At 40.8% G+C, this 18,005-nt stretch overlaps 2 protein-coding genes across 7 annotated transcripts in view; one reads left to right on the forward strand and one right to left on the reverse strand.

Moving 5' to 3' along the window:
• Nucleotides 1-5,285: 5,285 nt before the first annotated feature.
• Nucleotides 5,286-6,662, reverse strand: LOC123607653 (heterogeneous nuclear ribonucleoprotein A1-like). The gene has a single exon (XM_045497093.1). The coding sequence runs from the start codon at nt 6,033-6,035 to the stop codon at nt 5,571-5,573; it is 465 nt and encodes a 154-aa protein (XP_045353049.1). The 5' UTR covers nt 6,036-6,662; the 3' UTR covers nt 5,286-5,570.
• Nucleotides 6,663-9,350: 2,688 nt separating this feature from the next.
• Nucleotides 9,351-18,005, forward strand: part of KLHL7 (kelch like family member 7) — a 71,237-nt gene continuing 62,582 nt past the window's right edge. The window contains exons 1-2 of one of the 6 annotated variants that reach the window (XM_045495070.1): nt 9,629-9,740; nt 10,765-10,866. In XM_045495070.1, the coding sequence (XP_045351026.1) occupies nt 10,849-10,866 (18 nt within the window). In that variant the 5' untranslated portion in view covers nt 9,629-9,740; nt 10,765-10,848. Of the gene's footprint in view, nt 9,741-9,774; nt 10,397-10,764; nt 10,867-18,005 lie in introns of those variants that run through there. The other 5 variants (XM_045495069.1, XM_045495072.1, XM_045495074.1 and 2 more) reach the window with 5 other exon arrangements.

The raw sequence follows: 18,005 nt of genomic DNA on the forward strand, positions 1-18,005 counted from the left end.
TGACTTAGTACTCCGGATTGGGACTAGGGAGAAATGGGGTCTTTTTTAAAAGTTTATTTTTGAGAGAGAGAGAGAGAGAGAGAGAGAGAGAATGAATGCCTGAAGGAGGGGTAGAGAGAGAGAGGACCCCAAGCAGTCTCCATGCTGTCAGCACAGAACCTAATATGGGGCTCAAACCCATGAACTGTGAGATATAATCCAAGCTGAAGTTGGATGTTTAACTGACTGAGCCACTCAGGTGCCCTGAGATAAATGGGTCCTTTTGGCAGCATCCTGCACAAGTGGGAAAGCCAGGTGTTCATTCACATGCTTTCACTTTCCCCTGTGGGAGAAATCATGTGCTGAGAAGGGCTCTCTTAGTACTAAGCTGTGTTGCTTTGTGGGAGAGTTGATACAGGTAGAGTCAAACTGTTCCTCTTACCCTCACCACTGCATTGTCTTGGATTTGTTTGTTTGTCTGTTTGTTTTTGGCTCCAACATTGTGCTGGATCTTATCTGCTGGACACTTGAACTTCCAAAAAGGATCTCTCATTGTGGGTGATTGCTTAAATCAGTGTTCTCCAGGACCTCCCGGACTATAGCTAAGATAGGCAGATGCCAGTTCATGGGCTACTTCAGGTTCCACAGCCCAAACCAAGGTCTGCATGTCTACTACCTGACTCACAAGTGGGCAAGTCCTCTCTCAAATCCCTTGGTATATAGTGCTGGTAACAGAACTAAAGCCAAACAAGGCTACAGCTAAGTCTTCAAGGATATGAAACTGTTTTGGGTCTACAGCTGGGACTACAGTAGATAGGTCAACTGCCTGGGTGCAGGCCTGTCTTCTCAAAATACCCCTCCTAATTCTTGGACTGCCCAGGAAATTCACAATCTCTATCTGAATCCTGCAGCTTCCACACAGGCACTTTTGTTCATGGATAGATGTCAAATTGTTATTGTTGAGGACGGAATACAAGCAAGGGGGGTCTTATTCAGCCATCTTGCTGACATCACCATTAGAGCTCCCCCCAATTTTTCTTCGTGCCCCTTTGTAATCTTTCCCTTTTGTCCCTCCCTGTCCCCAACCCATAACCTAGGCCACCACTGATCTGCTTTCTATCAATACAGATTAGTTTGCACTGTCTAGAATTATAAAATGGAATCATACAGTGTGTATTATTTTTTGCCTGTCCTGTTCTACTCAGCAAAATTATTTTGATATCCATCCATTTTTTTGCATGTATCAGTAGTTCATTCTTTTTTATTAGCACATAGTATTCCACTGTATGGGTATATCACTTTCTTTTGTATCTTCACCTGTTGAATATGGAGTTTTTTCCAGTTTCAGGCTATTACAAATAAGTCTTCTATAAACATTTTTTACAAGTTTTTACAGGACATGTGCTTTCATTCCTTTAGGATAAATACCTATAAATAGAATGGTTGATTTATCTAATGGTTGATTTATCTAATATCTAATCTAATGGGCATATGTTTAATTTTAAGAAACTGCCAAACTATTGCCCAAAGTGGTTATGCATTTAACATTTCCCACTGGCAGTGTATGAGAGCACCAGTTTTTCCAAATCTTCACACACACTTGATATGGTCAGTCTTTGTAACTTTAGACATTCTTTTAGGCATGAAGTGGTATCTTATTGTGGTTTTAATTTGCATTTTCTGACGTCTACTGATGCTTATTTCCTATCCATATATATGCTTCGATAGAGTATCTGTTCAAATATTTTGCTTTCTTGGTTTCCTGCCTCCGCCCCCCAGTTGTTTCTTTTCTTCCTGTTGAGAGTTCTTTTATATTCTGGAAATGAGTCATTCATCAGGTATGTGATTTACAAATATTTTCTCCCAGTCTGTAGCTTGTCTTTTCATTCTCTTAACAGTGCCTTTTGAAGAGAAGTTCTTGACTCTTGTGAAGTGCAAATTATCAGTGCCTAGTTCAGAGGGCCATGAAGATGAAGGGAATGATATAGAGAAAATAGGTAACAGTGATTGGAATATAGTAAGTGCTCATTAAATGTTAATCTTTGTTGACTTCATTGAAGGAAAAAATGGCTTAAATAATAAAGACTAATTGTTAGCTTAAATCCCCCACTTCCTTACCACTTATGATTATGAGCTGTATAAACAAAATTTAGGGTTCTGAAATAGTTGAGCACTTATCCATTGCTGGTAAGAATATAACTTGGTACAACCACTTTGCAGAACAATTCGACAAAAGCTAGTAAAGTTGACAATGCATATTTCCTCTCTAAGCAATTCCACACCTGGACCATAGAATCTCACACATATATCCAAGGAGATATGTATTTATATATGAATAGCTATGTTTTGGTGATAGAAAAAAAGCCTAAACAACCTAAATGTACCCTAATAGGAAAATGGATAAAGGATGGATATGGACACAACAAAAAATTACATTGCAGTAAAAAAAAAATGATAAAGCTGTATTAAGAGCAATGAGCTTCATAAACATAATATTTGAGGAAAGAAAACAAGATACAAAAAATACTCCTTAGATGATTTCAAGCCTTTAGCTAGTTTCTAGCAACCTGAAAAAGCTGATTTTGACAGTTCCCTAGTGTTCTTGTCGCTTTCAGGGAGGAATCGATTTTCAGAGGTCCAACTTACTCCACCATTTTGCAAGCTGAGGTCACGCTTGTAACTTATATGCTGTATTATAAAATATATGCATGACAAGCATATTTCTACCATTTTTGACTAGAATTCAATGAACACTAAATCTTTTTTGCCTACCATTTTACACAACTGAAGATCGAAAGAATTTTCCACAGACCAGCTTCTGGCTTTATATATTTCACACTTGTTTTTCCTCCACTCCTTATGGTATTGGGCACTGTAGAATATATTGTGATAAGATCTCTGGCCCTACATCTTTACATTGCAGCACAGAATTGGCACAGTGGGCACAAGGACTATGCCTGGAAGTCATACCTACATTGAAGGGCTGAAAATAACATAATTATATAGAAGTAACTATGATCCACAAAAGTATATGCTACTAAACCCCAACAAAATGTATCCCAAGCTCAATTTGTTCTTAGTCATGTCTCAAAAAATCCATGTCCACTCCCACACCACTTTATAGTAAAAGAAATATATAGAGATAAAATCAGAGTAGAATGAGACAACAGACTCAACCTAGTATGGTTACAATATCTTTTAGAAATTTTACAAAACCAAATGACTATATGAACACATTGCTAGGACTCCAACCTTGAAAAGGGCCTATTAGAGATCCTGAATTTTAAGCTTAACCTCACTATATGTCTCTGTTTCTGCCTCTATTTCTCTCTCTCTCTCTCTCTCTCTCTCTCACACACACACACACACACACACACACACACACACCACCTGGTCTCTCCTTTGATTTCTCTCTGGATCTCTGGGTTTCTTTTCCTCTATGTAGTTTCTGCAGACTGCTTTACTCTGCTTATCTATGCACATGGCCCTAAGATGGCTGCCTGAGCCCCTTGTACATATACCCTGTAGAATTGCTAAGTGCCAGCTCACTAACATCTATTTGTCCAGTTTCCAGAGAGAAGCTAATTGCTCTCCCCACCAGTTTATTAATTGGCTTTCTTCAGCTCAGGTGTTCAACTTTGATCCAATAAGCTATACCAAGTATAAGTAAAGTCTCATAGGACAAAGGTAGCTTTAGAGTCCCATACTGTAAGTGGATAGAATATCAAATAACTTGTGGATGGAAAATAGGAACAGGCTAACCTGATGCCCAAGGCAGTATATTATGGAAAACTTGATTACGTTCAAGCAATAGGTACAGCAAAGTCTTTGCCAAAAACTTCATATGTAAATATATTTGGGATTTTCTCTAAGAACATATATCTTATTTCCCAAAATTGTATTCACAGGGATCCTATTTCAGGGGGATAGGGATTGTTCATAGCACTAGAATTCTGAGGAACACATTTTGGGGAATTCTGGATTAAATAATAACAGTGAAATTATTACTCAGTAAAGTAATATTGTTTGTCTCAGTGTGGCACCAATCTAAGCATTTTTGTAATCCTTATACCAGTTCCATGTGGTAGGTCCTATTCTTACAAATAGAGACGCTGAGGCATAAGAGAAGTTGACCAATTTGCCCCAAGTTGAACAACTAAGGAGTGGGGCTGCTTGATTGGCATCCAGGCAAGGTTTCATGCTTAACCTTGTGCTACATAGGCATACCTTGGAGATATTATGGTTCAGTTCCAGATTACTGAAATAAGGCAAAAATCATAATACAGTGAGTCAAATGAATTTTATGCTTTCCCAGTGCATACAAAAATTATCCTTACACTATAGTCTATTAAGCATGCAATAGCATTATGCCTTAAAAAACAATGTACATACATTAATTGTAAAATTCTTTATTACTAAAAATTGCTAATCATCATCTGAACTTTCAGCAAGCCATAATCTTTTCCCTGGTGGAGGATCTTACCTTGATATTGATGGCTGCTGACTGGTCAGGGTGGTGGGTTGCTGAAGCCTGGGGTGGCTGTGCCATTTCTTAAAATAAGACAGCTATGAAGTTTGCTGCTTCAGTGGACTCCTCATTTCACAGCTGATTTCCCTGTAGCATGTGATGCTATTTGATAGCATTCTACTCACAGTAGGAGTAAATTTTTTTTCAAAATTGGAGTCAATCCTCTCAGACCTTGCTGCTGCTTTATCAACTAAGTTTCTGTAGTATTCTAAATCCTTGTCATTTCAACAGTCTTCACAGTTCCTAACCAGGAGTAGATTCCATCTGAAGAAACCACTTTCTTTGCTCCTGCATAAGAAGTAACTCCCCATCCATTAAAGTTTGATCTTGAGATTGCAGCAACTCAATTATATCTTCAGTCTTCATCTCTGGTTCTAGTTCTCTTGCTGTTTCCATCACGTCTACAGTTCTGTCCTGCACTGAAGTCTTCAACCCCTCCAAGTCATCCATAAGGGTTGTAATCAACTTCTTCCAAACTCCTGTAAATGTTGACATTTTGACCTCTTCCCATGGGTTATGAATGCTCGTAATGGCATCTAAAATGGTGAATCCTTTCCAGAAGAGTTTCAATTTACTTTGCCCAGACTTATCAGACGAATAACTATCTATGGCAGCTATAGCCTTATAAATGTATTTTTATTTTTATTTATTTTAAAGAAAAATTTTTTATTTTTATTTTTAAAAAATGTTTTATTACTTTTATTTATTATTTATTCTATTTATTATTTTCTTCTCCTCCATGCATGAGAGGGAGAGAGGGAGAGAATCTTTTATTTTTAAAGACATAGTTATTCAGCATCATGATTAGATTATTACATTGAGAAATCAACAGCATGGGTGCAAAAAAAATATCTACATTAAAACCCTTTGTTGGAGTGCATTACACTTTCCACAGAACAGAAACTAAAATAAACTGTTATATAATTAGTCATGAATATAGTCCTTGGGTTTTAGCCCATACACATGAATATTGTCTAAAACATGGCTCCTTTGTGGCAGCTAGGCCCTGCCACCACCGTGCTTGACTGAGCTCACAAACCTGTTGTAACCTGTAGCTTCCCTGTTACTTCCCTGGCTCTCCTCTCCTGCTAAGCTTTGTTTCCCGACAGTAATTAAAACCTTCTGCCACTGCCATAGCTACTGCTGCTGCTGGAACTGCCACAGCCACCTTGGTTTCTGGTTTGGCAAAGTATTGGCCTCCACCATCATAGGGCACAGAGCTTCTGCCTCCAAACTTCCCTCCTTGCAGGGGTCCAAAATTTGAAGATTGATTGTTGTAATTGCCAAAATCATTATAGCTTCCGCCACCTCCAAAACTGCTTCCATCATTACCAAATCCGTTACAGCCATCCCCACTGCCACCACGTCCACCACCACCTCGCCTGCCACCAAAGCCACCTCGCCTGCCACCAAAGCCACCTCGCCCACTGAAGTTTCCCCCACGACCAGAGTTGTCATTCCCACCACAACCACCACCAAAGTTTCCAGGACCACTTTGACCTCTCTGGCTGGCTGAAGCACCAGCCATCTCCTGCTTAAATAGGGCTCTCCTCACTTCCCAGTGTGGCCATTCACAGTATGGTATTTTTGAATGACAATCTTGTCTACAGAGTCATGATCATTAAATGTTACAAAAGCAAAATTCTCTTCTTGCCACTACCTCGGTCAGCCATGATTTCAGTCACTTCAGTTTTCCCATTCTGTTCAAAATAATCTCTAGGATGTGTGCTTCAGGGTCTCCTTTAAGGCCACCGACAGAAATCGTTTTCACTGTTAAGCGGGCACCAGGTCTTTGAGACTCGTCTCTTGAGACAGCCCTCTCTGGTTCTACAACTCTTCCATCCACCTGTGTGGCCTTGCATTCATGGCTGCGTCCACCTCTTCCACAATGGCATACGTGACAAACCCAAAGTCTCTGGAGCGCTTGGTGTTGGATCTCTCATTACCACACAGTCTGTAAGCGTTCCCCCATTACTCAAAATGGCTCCTCAGACTCTCATCGGTTGGTTCAAAGCCCAAACCGCTGATGAAAACCGCAGCTGTTCAGGCTCTTTGGGAGACTCTGACATGACGGCGTCTACAGGCAGAAAGCAAGAGAGAGAATCTGCTTGATGCAGGGCTCAACGCAGGGCTCTACCTGGGGCTCACTCTCACAACCATGAGATCATGACCTGAGCGAAAATCAAGAGTCAGACACTTAATCCATTGAGCCATGAAGGTGCCCCGAAATATGTTTCTTAAATAATAAGTCAAAATTACTCTTTGACCCATAAGCTGCAGAATGGATGTTGTGTTAGCAGGCATGAAAATCTTTGTTTTATATCTCCATCAGAGCTCTTGGGTGACCAGGGGTATTGTCAATGAGCAGTCATATTTTGAAAGGAAGCAGATCTCAACAGTGGGGCTAAAATATTAAGTAAATCATATTGTAAACAAATGTGCCATTACCTAGGTTTTGTTTTTCCATGTAAATTTAGCATAATTATTAAGGGTCCTAGGATTTTTGGAATGGTAAATGAGCATCGGCTTCAACTTAAAGCCACCAGCTTCATTAGCCCCAAGAGTGTAACACTGTCCTTTGAAACTTTAAAATCAGGCATTGACTATTCTTCCTTAGCTATGAAAATACCAGGTGGCCTCTTTTCCAATAGAAGCCTGTTTAGTCTAGATTGAAAATCTGTTGTTCAGTGTAGCCACATTTGATTAATTGCCTTAGCTAGATCTTGTACATAACTTCATATGGCTTCTACATCATCACCACTTCACCTTGCACTTTTGTGTTATGGACATAGCTCTTTCCTTAAACCTCATGAACCAACCTCTGCTAGCTTCAAATTTCTGCAGCTTCCTCACCTCTCTCAGGATTCATAGAATTGAAGAGGGTTAAGATTGTGCTCTGGATTAGGCTTTGGCTTAAGGGAATGTTGTGGCTGGTTTGATCTTCTATCTAGAGCACTAAACCTTTCTTCATATAAGCAGTAATGCTGTTTCACTTAATCATTTGTATGTTCACTGGAGTAGTACTTTTAATTTCCATCAAGAACTTTTCTTTTGCCTTCACAGGTTGGCTAACAGTTTGGTGCAAAAGACCTACCTTTTGGCCTATCTCACTTTCAACATGTCTTCCTCACTAAGCTTAATCATTTCTAGCTTTTGATTTAAAGTGACAGATGTGTAGCTCTTCCTTTCCCTTGAACACTTAGAGGCCATTAGGGTTATTAATTGACCTAATTCCCTCATTGATGCATCTCAGGGAATAGGGAGGCCTGAGGAAAGAGAGACAGGGAAACAGCTGGTTGGTGAAAGAGCCAGAACACACATTATTTATCAAGTTCACCATCTTATATAGGGACAGTTTGTGGCACCCCAAAATAATTAGAATGGTAACATCAAAGGTCACTGATCAAGAGTACCATAACAAACATAATAATAATATAAAATACTGCTAGAATTACCAAAATGTGACCCACAAAGTGAACAAATGCAGTTGGAAAAATTGTGCTGATAGACTTGCTCACCACAGTATTACCACAAACCTTAAATTTAAAAAAGTGCAATACCTGCAAAGTACAATAAAGCAAAGCACAATAAAAGGAGGCATATTCTGCAATATGTAAAAGGATTGATTTAACATCAAGTAGGTGATTACTGTTTCTTGGGCTTTTTTGCCTTGTTACAGATGAGTATTCCATCTCCTCACCTGTATTTCTGCTTTGGAATCATGGATCCTTAGTGACTCCCAAGGCCTCAAGAGTTAGAAGACAGGTTTCCACTTCCTTTCAATTAAAATAAATATTTAAATGCACTCATATTCTTCAGTGTCCTGGGTCATTTGATGAAGTACATAGGGTTTTCCTCATTTCTAATTTCATGAGGAATAAATGGTTTCTATTGCCAGGGTCCAGTATAAAACCTCAAATTATGAACTAGCTAAAATACAAGATCTGAGAACCTCTAGATTAAGAGAAGAAAGATAAAGTGCACAGAGGCATAAATGCCTTAGACTTTCATAAAAATGGAGGCTTATATACCGCTTGCTTTTTCATTTGAGTTATTGTATAGTTTGTCTTCATGAAGAGAAGGCATAATACTTCAATAGCATGTTATTTTCCATGAAACATGTCTCCATATATACCCATATAGACATAGGTAGAAAATCTTCTACCCTCTGCGTTATGTAGAAATTTTTCAGAATGTGAAACAATGTATAATTTCAAATGATCTTGTATATTATCATGCACTAGAACGATTATTAGAGTCACCAAAAGTCTTTTCATGCGTTCTGTGATTGAGTTCCGGTAGAATATTTGGGGAAGACTAACTGAAGATTTCTGGAGCTGACACCTGATCTTCTGGTTTCAAACACAGTAATCCAGCCTAAGTAGGCAGGCGTTCCACATCAGGGAGACGCCAACGGGACTGTACGTTTTTGCTCTATGAATCCCAAGCAAATAAATCTTGTATTCTGTGTAATACGCCTTTCACTGGCAGTACGTGAACATCCTTCATCATTTAATAAATATGTATTGAGCGCCTACAGTTTGCGTCTGATGCTGCAGTGAAGAAAACACCAATCCTGTTCCCAAGGAGCTTACGCTAACGGGAGACACCCTAATGTGTCCTACCGCCTACGCTTCCAAAAATATATATATAATCTCACCACATAACCTAAATTTATAAAATCTGACTTGGGGAAATGGAAGCGCACGCTCGTCCTTGGGGCCGCTGAAAGTCAAAACCGTTCCTGCTCCCGGTGGCGACCCAGTCTCCCGCCCAGCGCCGCGTCGCAGGGAGCGGCGCGCCTCTGTGACGCGCACGCCCCGCCCACCGCTCCCTTCATAGTGCCCCGCCCCCGTGAGCGAAGTGCGCAGACTCCTCAGCCCGGCTCCAGTTCGGTCGGGACGCCGCTGAGCCCGCGACGTCGCCTCCCGGTGAGTTTCTGAGGGGGCCGCCAGGCCTTGTCCTTCCGCAGTGGCCGCGCCGGCAGCAGGGCACTGCAGCCGCAGTCCCGGCCGCGGTGTTTGGTAAGCAGAAGCCCCGGCGTGCCCTGAGCGTGCAGCCCCCCGCCGCTCGGCCAGGCCACAGCCCCGGGCGTGAACGGAGCTGACGGAGGATGGCAGCCTCCGGGGTGGAGAAGAGCAGCAAGAAGAAGACCGAGAAGAAACTTGCTGCTCGAGAAGAAGCTAAATTGTTGGCGGGCTTCATGGGCGTCATGAATAACATGCGGAAACAGGTACCGCCTTTGTGGGAGTGACGGACGCCAGGGGGGAGGGGGTCCGGGACTCGCGCCCCTGGCTCCCTGGGCCGAAACCGCGCCCGGTGGTGATCGCGACTCTCCTCTGTCCTCGCCTTTCCTTCCATTTTCGCACGCCAGCGGAGCTGCTGTTAGTAGAGGGTCGCGTTAACCATTTGTCGAGCAGAAGCGTCTCCTCGTCTGCCGGTGCTGCGTGGCTCGCAAGTCAGGCTCCTGGGAGACTCCTGGGCTGGCATATTCGGCATCGCGTATCGGTTGTGTAACAGCTCTGCCCTAGTTATCTCTTTGTGAGGCGAGGATCCTTCCATTGGCGAGCCGCCGCGTTAAGGTGTCGTGAGATCTTGTGCGAAGAAGCCCATTGGCACAGCCCAGCCCGAAGCCCCCTCGGAAGGGAGAAGCATTGCTGGCCTGAAATCAGCTACTTTTAGATAAGGGTCCCCGCCCCTCGTCTGTGTTCCCCGGGTGGAGCTAGTTGAAGGCAAATCCTCCTGTACGTGTTAATTTAGAGCAGAAACAGTCACCGATAAATACCGCGCAGTCTTTTAAGGCTCCTCTGCGCCTCTGTTATTAAGAGGAGCTCTTTGTTCTGTCCTTGACGTGTGGCGCATTAATGACCGTCTTCACGTCGGCGAAAGGTGGGTGATGAAAAGAACGGATTTTAACGCGGAGGATGTAGACAAGAGAGGTTTTTTGGTGGTGTTTTTTTTTTTTTTAATTCCATAACATCTTATACCAATAAGTATAGAAAAGTCACTTGGTTACCGTAAGCTTTGTTTATAGCAAATAGGCATCTTAGATGTGGGAATGTTTCTATGCTGTAACTGTGGTCCTGTTTCCAAAGAAGACAAAAGCAGGATGTATGAATAACTGCAAAACCTGGTTATCTAGTGGTTTTGATGGGAATATGGAGAACAGTACAGGAATTTGAGATTTGTAAGAAGATCCTAGCTTCTGATTTCTTGAAGCAAACTCTGACTGCAGGGATCTTGTCTTTGTTCATCAGCTCCTGGCATGGTGCATGAATGCGGTAGAGATCTGTCTGAATGCCTTTAAATCTTCCACGGCTTTTGTGCCGAAGTCGCCGTGAATGTCTGCATTCAGTATTGTATGTAACTGACTTTCATGTATCTATTTTCATGTATACATTCAAGTTCCTTTCATGTAAACCTTTTTATATTTGCAACACCGGTGACTTCAAATTACTGGTGCATTTAACAAGTGTGTGCTCCTAAAGGGTAGTTGAACACAGTTAACCAGTGCTCAAATTTGTTTCCAGCAGTCCTCCCCCCCCCCCCCCGCCCCCCTCCCCCATCCCCAGAGAGGTGGTTTCATCTGTGGACTCCAGCATTGTAAAGCTTGCCTCATTCCTTATGTAGATAGGTTGCAGCTGGGTTGCAGCATCAGCTGTTTACTTGAGGAAAAGGGGATTGTATGTTTAACTGTTTGGGTTCAAAAGTTGAATTGTATCCATTTCTTAGATTTAGCTTTAGACTATGTTAACCTCTGTTTATCCACTGTTGAACTAGAAATAAAGTTACTGAAAAATCAGGATTCTGTTACTGTGTAGTAGGGGAAAATAGAGTCTGTTACTGTGTAGTAGGGGAAAATAGAGCTGGAACAACCAGAGATCTCTTCCACAGTGGTTCACTGATCTTAATCTGCGGGTTCTCATTTTGTCAATGGCTTTGCATGTTTTTAAGGTATTCTCCAGTAGAATTTTCACCAACTTCATGGAATCCTTTTGCAAGATGTGCAGTTTCCTTTGCAGTTGATGTATTGTACTCGTATTGTTCTGTTTAACGTAACACAGGAGAGACTCACCAAGAATGACTGACAAGGGCATTTGATGGGATTGGCAGAAATAGAAAGTGGTCTGAGCCAGAGGAAGAATGTTTGAATGAGAACCAGTTTTATAAGTGTTCTTGTTCTTCAGTGAATATTTTTGTGTCGTGACTCTTTTTTCTTTCCCATATGACTTTATTACTTTGGGGATCAGGATAATGAGTGCCTAGATGACAAGGACTCCTCTGTACACACCCAGAAACATTCTTACGAGAACTTGAGAACACTGAAATTAGAATACCTGGATTCAAATTCCTGCTGTACCATTAATTAGTTTTGTGATCTGAAATAAATATGACTTAGGTCATTTCATCTCTCCATAACATAGCAGTCAATTCTATACGTAGTGGCCAAGGAGGTTGTACAGAGCCAGCAGCCTCAGCTTCTTATGGGCCCCTTTTCCTTCATCATCCTTGCAGTCATTTCTAGCCTTTTATTTTTAAGTAAACTTTCCAATGAAGTAGAGAATTCATTAAAAGGATACAAATCATAAACATGCAGCTCATTGAATTATTACAAACTAAACACACCATCGACGATAAGAAATAGAACATGAAGAGTACACAAGAGGTCCCCCTTTACACTCTTCTGAATCACTACCCCCCCCCCAACCAAAGGCAACCACTGTTCCAACTTCTATCACCATAGATTTGTTTTTTCTGTTTTTGAACTTATATAAATGAAATCCTACTGTATATATTCTTGAGTCTTGGCTTCTTAAAGCTAACATTATGTTTATGAGATTTATTATGTCGTTCTGTGTCACTTTAGTACATCCTCGTTGTGCTTAGTATTCCATTGTATGAATACACCACATTTATCCATTCCATCATTATGGACATTTGAGTCATTTCTAGTTTGGCACTATAAAGACCAGTTCTACTTGGAATGTCTTGTATATTTTGTACATGTCTTTGGATGTGTGCATGTCTGCATTTCTGTTGGGAACTACATAAGAGCGGAGCTGTGGAGTCATAGGTTACACTACATTTAGCTTTAATAGACACTGTCCTGTAATTTCCAAAGTTGTGTCAGTTCATGCTCATTCCAGCTGTGTACGAGAGAGGGTTTTGCTCTCATCTTTGTCAGCACTTAGTATTGTCAGTCTTTATAACATTGGCCATTCTAGCGGGTGTATTGTAGCATCTTATTAGGTTGAGCACCTTTTTATTTCCCTTTTTGTTTAGATTAATTTTATTACCTGATACACTAGAGAGGGGCTCTACAAAGGAGGGCTGGGTCATAGTCACTACTGCTCCTATCCAGTTGCTGTCACTGTGTTAATGAAGTCGAGGAGACCCTTAACATTTGAGGGATATATTTTGAGACCTTTCGGAGTACCACTGTAGTTTATAGTTTTCTCATGTTAAGTGAATTAAAGCATAATTAGAATTTAAAAGCTTAGTTAAAGCCCTATTGAGAATTATGTGAGAGAACCAAAAAAAAGTTGATTTGAAGACTGGATGCTGAGCAGTTAACTGGGATTATTTACCAACTAAAAGGACTCAGCTTCTGTACAGTCACCTCTTAAAGATTGTTAATTACTGGTAGTCATTTTCTTTAGGGTCTCTTGTGAATGATCTAAACCCTCTGCATTAAATCTTCAATAAGAGAAACACTTCTTGGGCATGTATTTTCTACCAGCTTTGTCTTACTTAATTCAGCTAACAATTCCCATATACAACTCCCATCATTCAGACCTCCCTATTCTTAATTGCTGCCTTCTCCTTTTGTCTGTCCAGTTTAGGAGATAATCATCTCTCTCTTCACTCCCTTTCAAATGCCCCAGGCTTTCTTGACATTTCAGCCTTTTTTTCACATCCATCTGGCCAAAAGCATTGATGACAATTTACCTTATTTGTGCAAGGCTTCCAAGCACAGCTGGAGAATATCCCATTATTGAACAGTCCTCTGCTAGGTAAGTCCTAATTTCAACAGGGCTGTCAGTACTGGTGATCAATCCTACTTTCCATTAATTTTACTGTTTTTCTCTAACCTGAGCCTTTTCTCTATATCCTCATTTTCAGTAGGGCATCCCTCTTGTGATATCACAAATAAATAGAAGACATTAGTTTGGAACTATCTAACTTTTAACTTTCTACCACCAAGTCTTTAAGCCTATTTTGTCACATTTTATTTTGCTACCGTGAAGAAGCTGCCTCTTTTCCATCTAAAGCCAGTGATTTCACCTGGGCTTTGACTCAGTCTGGTCAGAAAAGTTATATTGTTGTTTATTCCATCTCTGCTAAGCACCCTTAACTACTTCTTTTCTACTAGACTCTAGCCATCAACAGTCATGTTTTAACCTCCCTAGCTTTTAAGCCAACCAAACCAATCCACCTATTCTTAGTCTCAACATTCCCCTGTAAATAATACCTCTCTCCCCCTTGTTAAAACCAAAAGGTGGGTAGATTCACTGCCTTTTTTTGGCTCACTGTTGATTTATTCCCTTATCTCAGTTTCTTTCTAACTCAGCCCTTCAGATGAATGTTTATTGAGACCCACTGTGTATGCTAGGCATTTTGCTAGATTGTGTAGTTGCAGTGATGAGCAAAACCAGACAGTCCCTGTGTTCATGTGGGTTTTGTCTACTAAGAGAGACATTAGTCAAGCAGTCACACACAAATGTAAAATTGCAACAGTGGTAGGTATTATTAAAGAGAAGAACATAGTACAGTGAGGGCATATGAATAAATCATTTCACATCAGGAAGATTTCCCCAGGAAACTGGTAAATGAACTGAGAGCTGAAATAAAAGTAAGGGCACCTTAAGGAGGAGCCTCTTAGGTAGATGGAACAACAAATGCAGAGGTTCTGAGTCAAAAGACCTACTTACCATAGAATGGCAAGTGCAAGATACTGATTAAAGGCCAGCGTGACTGGAGCACAGAACATAAGGGGGAGGATGGCGAACATGAAACTGGACAAGTAGTTAGAGAACTGTCCATGCATAGTCTCATAAGACATTAGGGGGAGTTGCCTCTATCCTAAAACCCCTTCAGATGCGTGTGTGTGTGTGTGTGTGTGTGTGTGTGTGTGTGACAGAAACAGAAAAGGGATCTGTGAGTATTTGTTTTTCTTTTGAAAAAGATGGTGCTTAATCTGTGGCCAAATGGGAGAACTCTCAGAGTGGTTGTTGGCAGACCAAATAGGAAGTTGTTCAGTAACTCAGATGGTCCCTTGGACTAAGGTGGTAGCAGCAGTAGCAATGAGGAAAAGATGACCTATTCAAGATTTAGGGGGTAAAATCAATAGATCTTGGTGATGATAACTCTCACATGTGGTTGTGATGACTAAATTAGATAGCCAAGGTAAAATAAAGCATGACCTGATAATGTTGGCTATTTTTGTTGCTCTTGTGATATGGTGGTTGATTCGATGCTGAGGGATTTAATACAAGTTGTCAGTTATGACCTCTAGGGTTCTAGAATTCATAACTAGATAGATGATGACGTTAGCCACCAAGAGAGGAGACACTAGAGAAAAGGATCAAGGCTTTGAGGAAAGGATTATAGGTTGTATTTTAGATATGTTCAGTTCACAATGCCATGAGACAGTAAGGTATATAATGAACTGACAGGTTTGAGAGTTGTGGGTTAAAAGTATAAATTTGTGGTGCACCTGGCTGGCTTGGTCAGTAGGTAAAGCAGTAGAGTGCACAACTCTTGATTTCAGGGTTGCGAATTCAAGCCCCATTTTGGGGATAGAGTTTACTTAAAAAAATTTTTTTAAGTGTAAATTTGTGATTATCTGCAGATAGAAGATAACTTTGTTGAAACTATGGAGAGTCAGGAGTCTGGGATAAAGAATAGGAAGGAGCCTATAAAGGAGACCCCCCCCCCCGAAAAAAGGCCAGAAGAATAAGAGGAAAGTGAGAATTTTCAGAATCGGGGAAGAAATTGTTTCAGAAGGAGGATGGCAAATTTTGAAGCCTATGAGAAGTCAAGATATGATATAGCAACACAGGGGAGTTGTTGACTGTAGTGTGTTGTTTTGATTGGAAGACAGATGGAAGTCAGATTGGCATGAGTAGGATATGAGACCATTCAGACAATATTTTTGGAGAAACTTGGCCCAGAAGGGAGTAGGGGAGTCCAAATGAAGGTTGTTTGGTTTCATGTGTTTAAACTGGGGAGATATAAGTGTGCTTCAAAACTGAAAGGAAGAATTCATTTGAGATATAGAGGTTGAATGTATGTGAAACAGAATGTATAATTGATAGATGATTCCTGAGATAAGATCTAAAGTAAAGGTAATTAATCTCATGGGAGGAGGATAGTTTCTCTTTCATCAGAGTGGGAAGGAAGAGTGGTTGGAAGAGAGGTTTGGAATCAGAATAAAAGAGCCTCTGTCAGAGGCTGTCTCTCTGAAAAGTAGCAAGTGAGACCATCTGCTGAAATGAAGGAAGAAGAAAATGAAGTTAGAGGTTGAGGAAAATAGTTTATGTGGAGTGGAAATGGTATGATGGCTGGCAGTATTTTTGAAGGTTTTTTTTTTTTTTTGAGGTTAATTACCATGGATTTGTAATTAATATTTATCCTCACCCTGGCCTTCAAAGCCCTGTCTGACCTGATCCCATCCTATTTCAGTCAGATTTCATACCACTTTTCTCATAGCCATTTCACTCCAAGGCACCTGTCTTCCTTCAGAGCCTGAAATGTTGTATCAGTGCTTGTAACTCTTTCCCTCTTACTCATGCTCAGTTCTTACCATAAATGGCACTTCCTCCCTGAATGCCCTTCATTGTGTCAAGGGCATGTACTACATATACTCTATTTCTTTCCTTCACCCATTGATCTTCTTTATTAGATAAACACTTTGTATGTATGTCTTTGCTACTAGGCGCTAAGTTCCTTGAGGGCAGGGACAATATCTGTCTTATTCAGTGCTATATTGCCAACATCTACCACATAGGTGTCAAATATTTATTAAGTAAATAGTTGATGCCATAGGTATGGTTGATAACACCTAGAGATTGAGGAGGAAGAAGAAAAGACAGGATGAAATTCTAGGGGAACATCAACATTTTAAAGGATAGAAAGAAAAGTGCATTGGAGATTGAGGTGTGGAAGGAAGAAAGACAGCAGGGAATAATGTCATTGAAACCTAGATATAAATTACAAAGAAGAGGAGACAGGAGTATCAAATGTAGTAGGGAGGCCAAAAAAAGATAGTGTTCCCTGGGTTTGAAAAGTGGTGCATTTAGCAAATAAAGTTTTAATGGAATGGTGGGGGAGGGAGCAGATTTTAGAGGACAAAGGAAGGACAGAATGGTGAGTACATGGAGAGGGGCCTGCCTCCTCTGGGGCCAAGGCTTTCCAGGATGAGATTAATGTTCTTTAAACACCAGTGGTATAAACGGAATGGGAAAAGATATTTGCAAATGACATATCGGACAAAGGGCTAGTATCCAAAATCTATAAAGAGCTCACCAAACTCCACACCCGAAAAACAAATAACCCAGTGAAGAAATGGGCAGAAAACATGAATAGACACTTCTCTAAAGAAGACATCCGGATGGCCAACAGGCACATGAAAAGATGTTCAGCATCGCTCCTTATCAGGGAAATACAAATCAAAACCACACTCAGGTATCACCTCACGCCAGTCAGAGTGGCCAAAATGAACAAATCAGGAGACTATAGATGCTGGAGAGGATGTGGAGAAACGGGAACCCTCTCCCACTGTTGGTGGGAATGCAGATTGGTGCAGCCGCTCTGGAAAGCAGTGTGGAGGTTCCTCAGAAAATTAAAAATAGACCTACCCTATGACCCAGCAATAGCACTGCTAGGAATTTATCCAGGGGATACAGGAGTACTGATGCATAGGGGCACTTGTACCCCAATGTTCATAGCAGCACTCTCAACAATAGCCAAATTATGGAAAGAGCCTAAATGTCCATCAATTGATGAATGGATAAAGAAATTGTGGTTTATATACACAATGGAATACTACGTGGCAATGAGAAAAAATGAAATATGGCCTTTTGTAGCAACGTGGATGGAACTGGAGAGTGTGATGCTAAGTGAAATAAGCCATACAGAGAAAGACAGATACCATATGGTTTCACTCTTATGTGGATCCTGAGAAACTTAACAGGAACCCATGGGGGAGGGGGAGGAAAAAAGAAAAAAAAAAAAAAAAGAAAAAAAAAGAGGTTAGAGTGGGAGAGAGCCAAAGCATAAGAGACTGTTAAAAACTGAGAACAAACTGAGGGTTGATGGGGGGTGGGAGGGAGGAGAGGGTGGGTGATGGGTATTGAGGAGGGCACCTTTTGGGATGAGCACTGGGTGTTGTATGGAAACCAATTTGACAATAAATTTCATATAATTAAAATAAAAAATAAAAAAATAAAACCTAATGCACTGATGAAAAAATAAATAAATAAATAAATAAATAAAT

This window comes from Leopardus geoffroyi, chromosome A2 (assembly GCF_018350155.1).
Source record: "Leopardus geoffroyi isolate Oge1 chromosome A2, O.geoffroyi_Oge1_pat1.0, whole genome shotgun sequence".
In the NCBI taxonomy this organism is placed as follows: domain Eukaryota; kingdom Metazoa; phylum Chordata; class Mammalia; order Carnivora; family Felidae; genus Leopardus; species Leopardus geoffroyi.

Bases quoted from the DNA above. Each gene is read 5' to 3' on its own strand.
- LOC123607653 (XM_045497093.1), bottom strand. From the start codon at position 6,035: ATGGCTGGTGCTTCAGCCAGCCAGAGAGGTCAAAGTGGTCCTGGAAAC.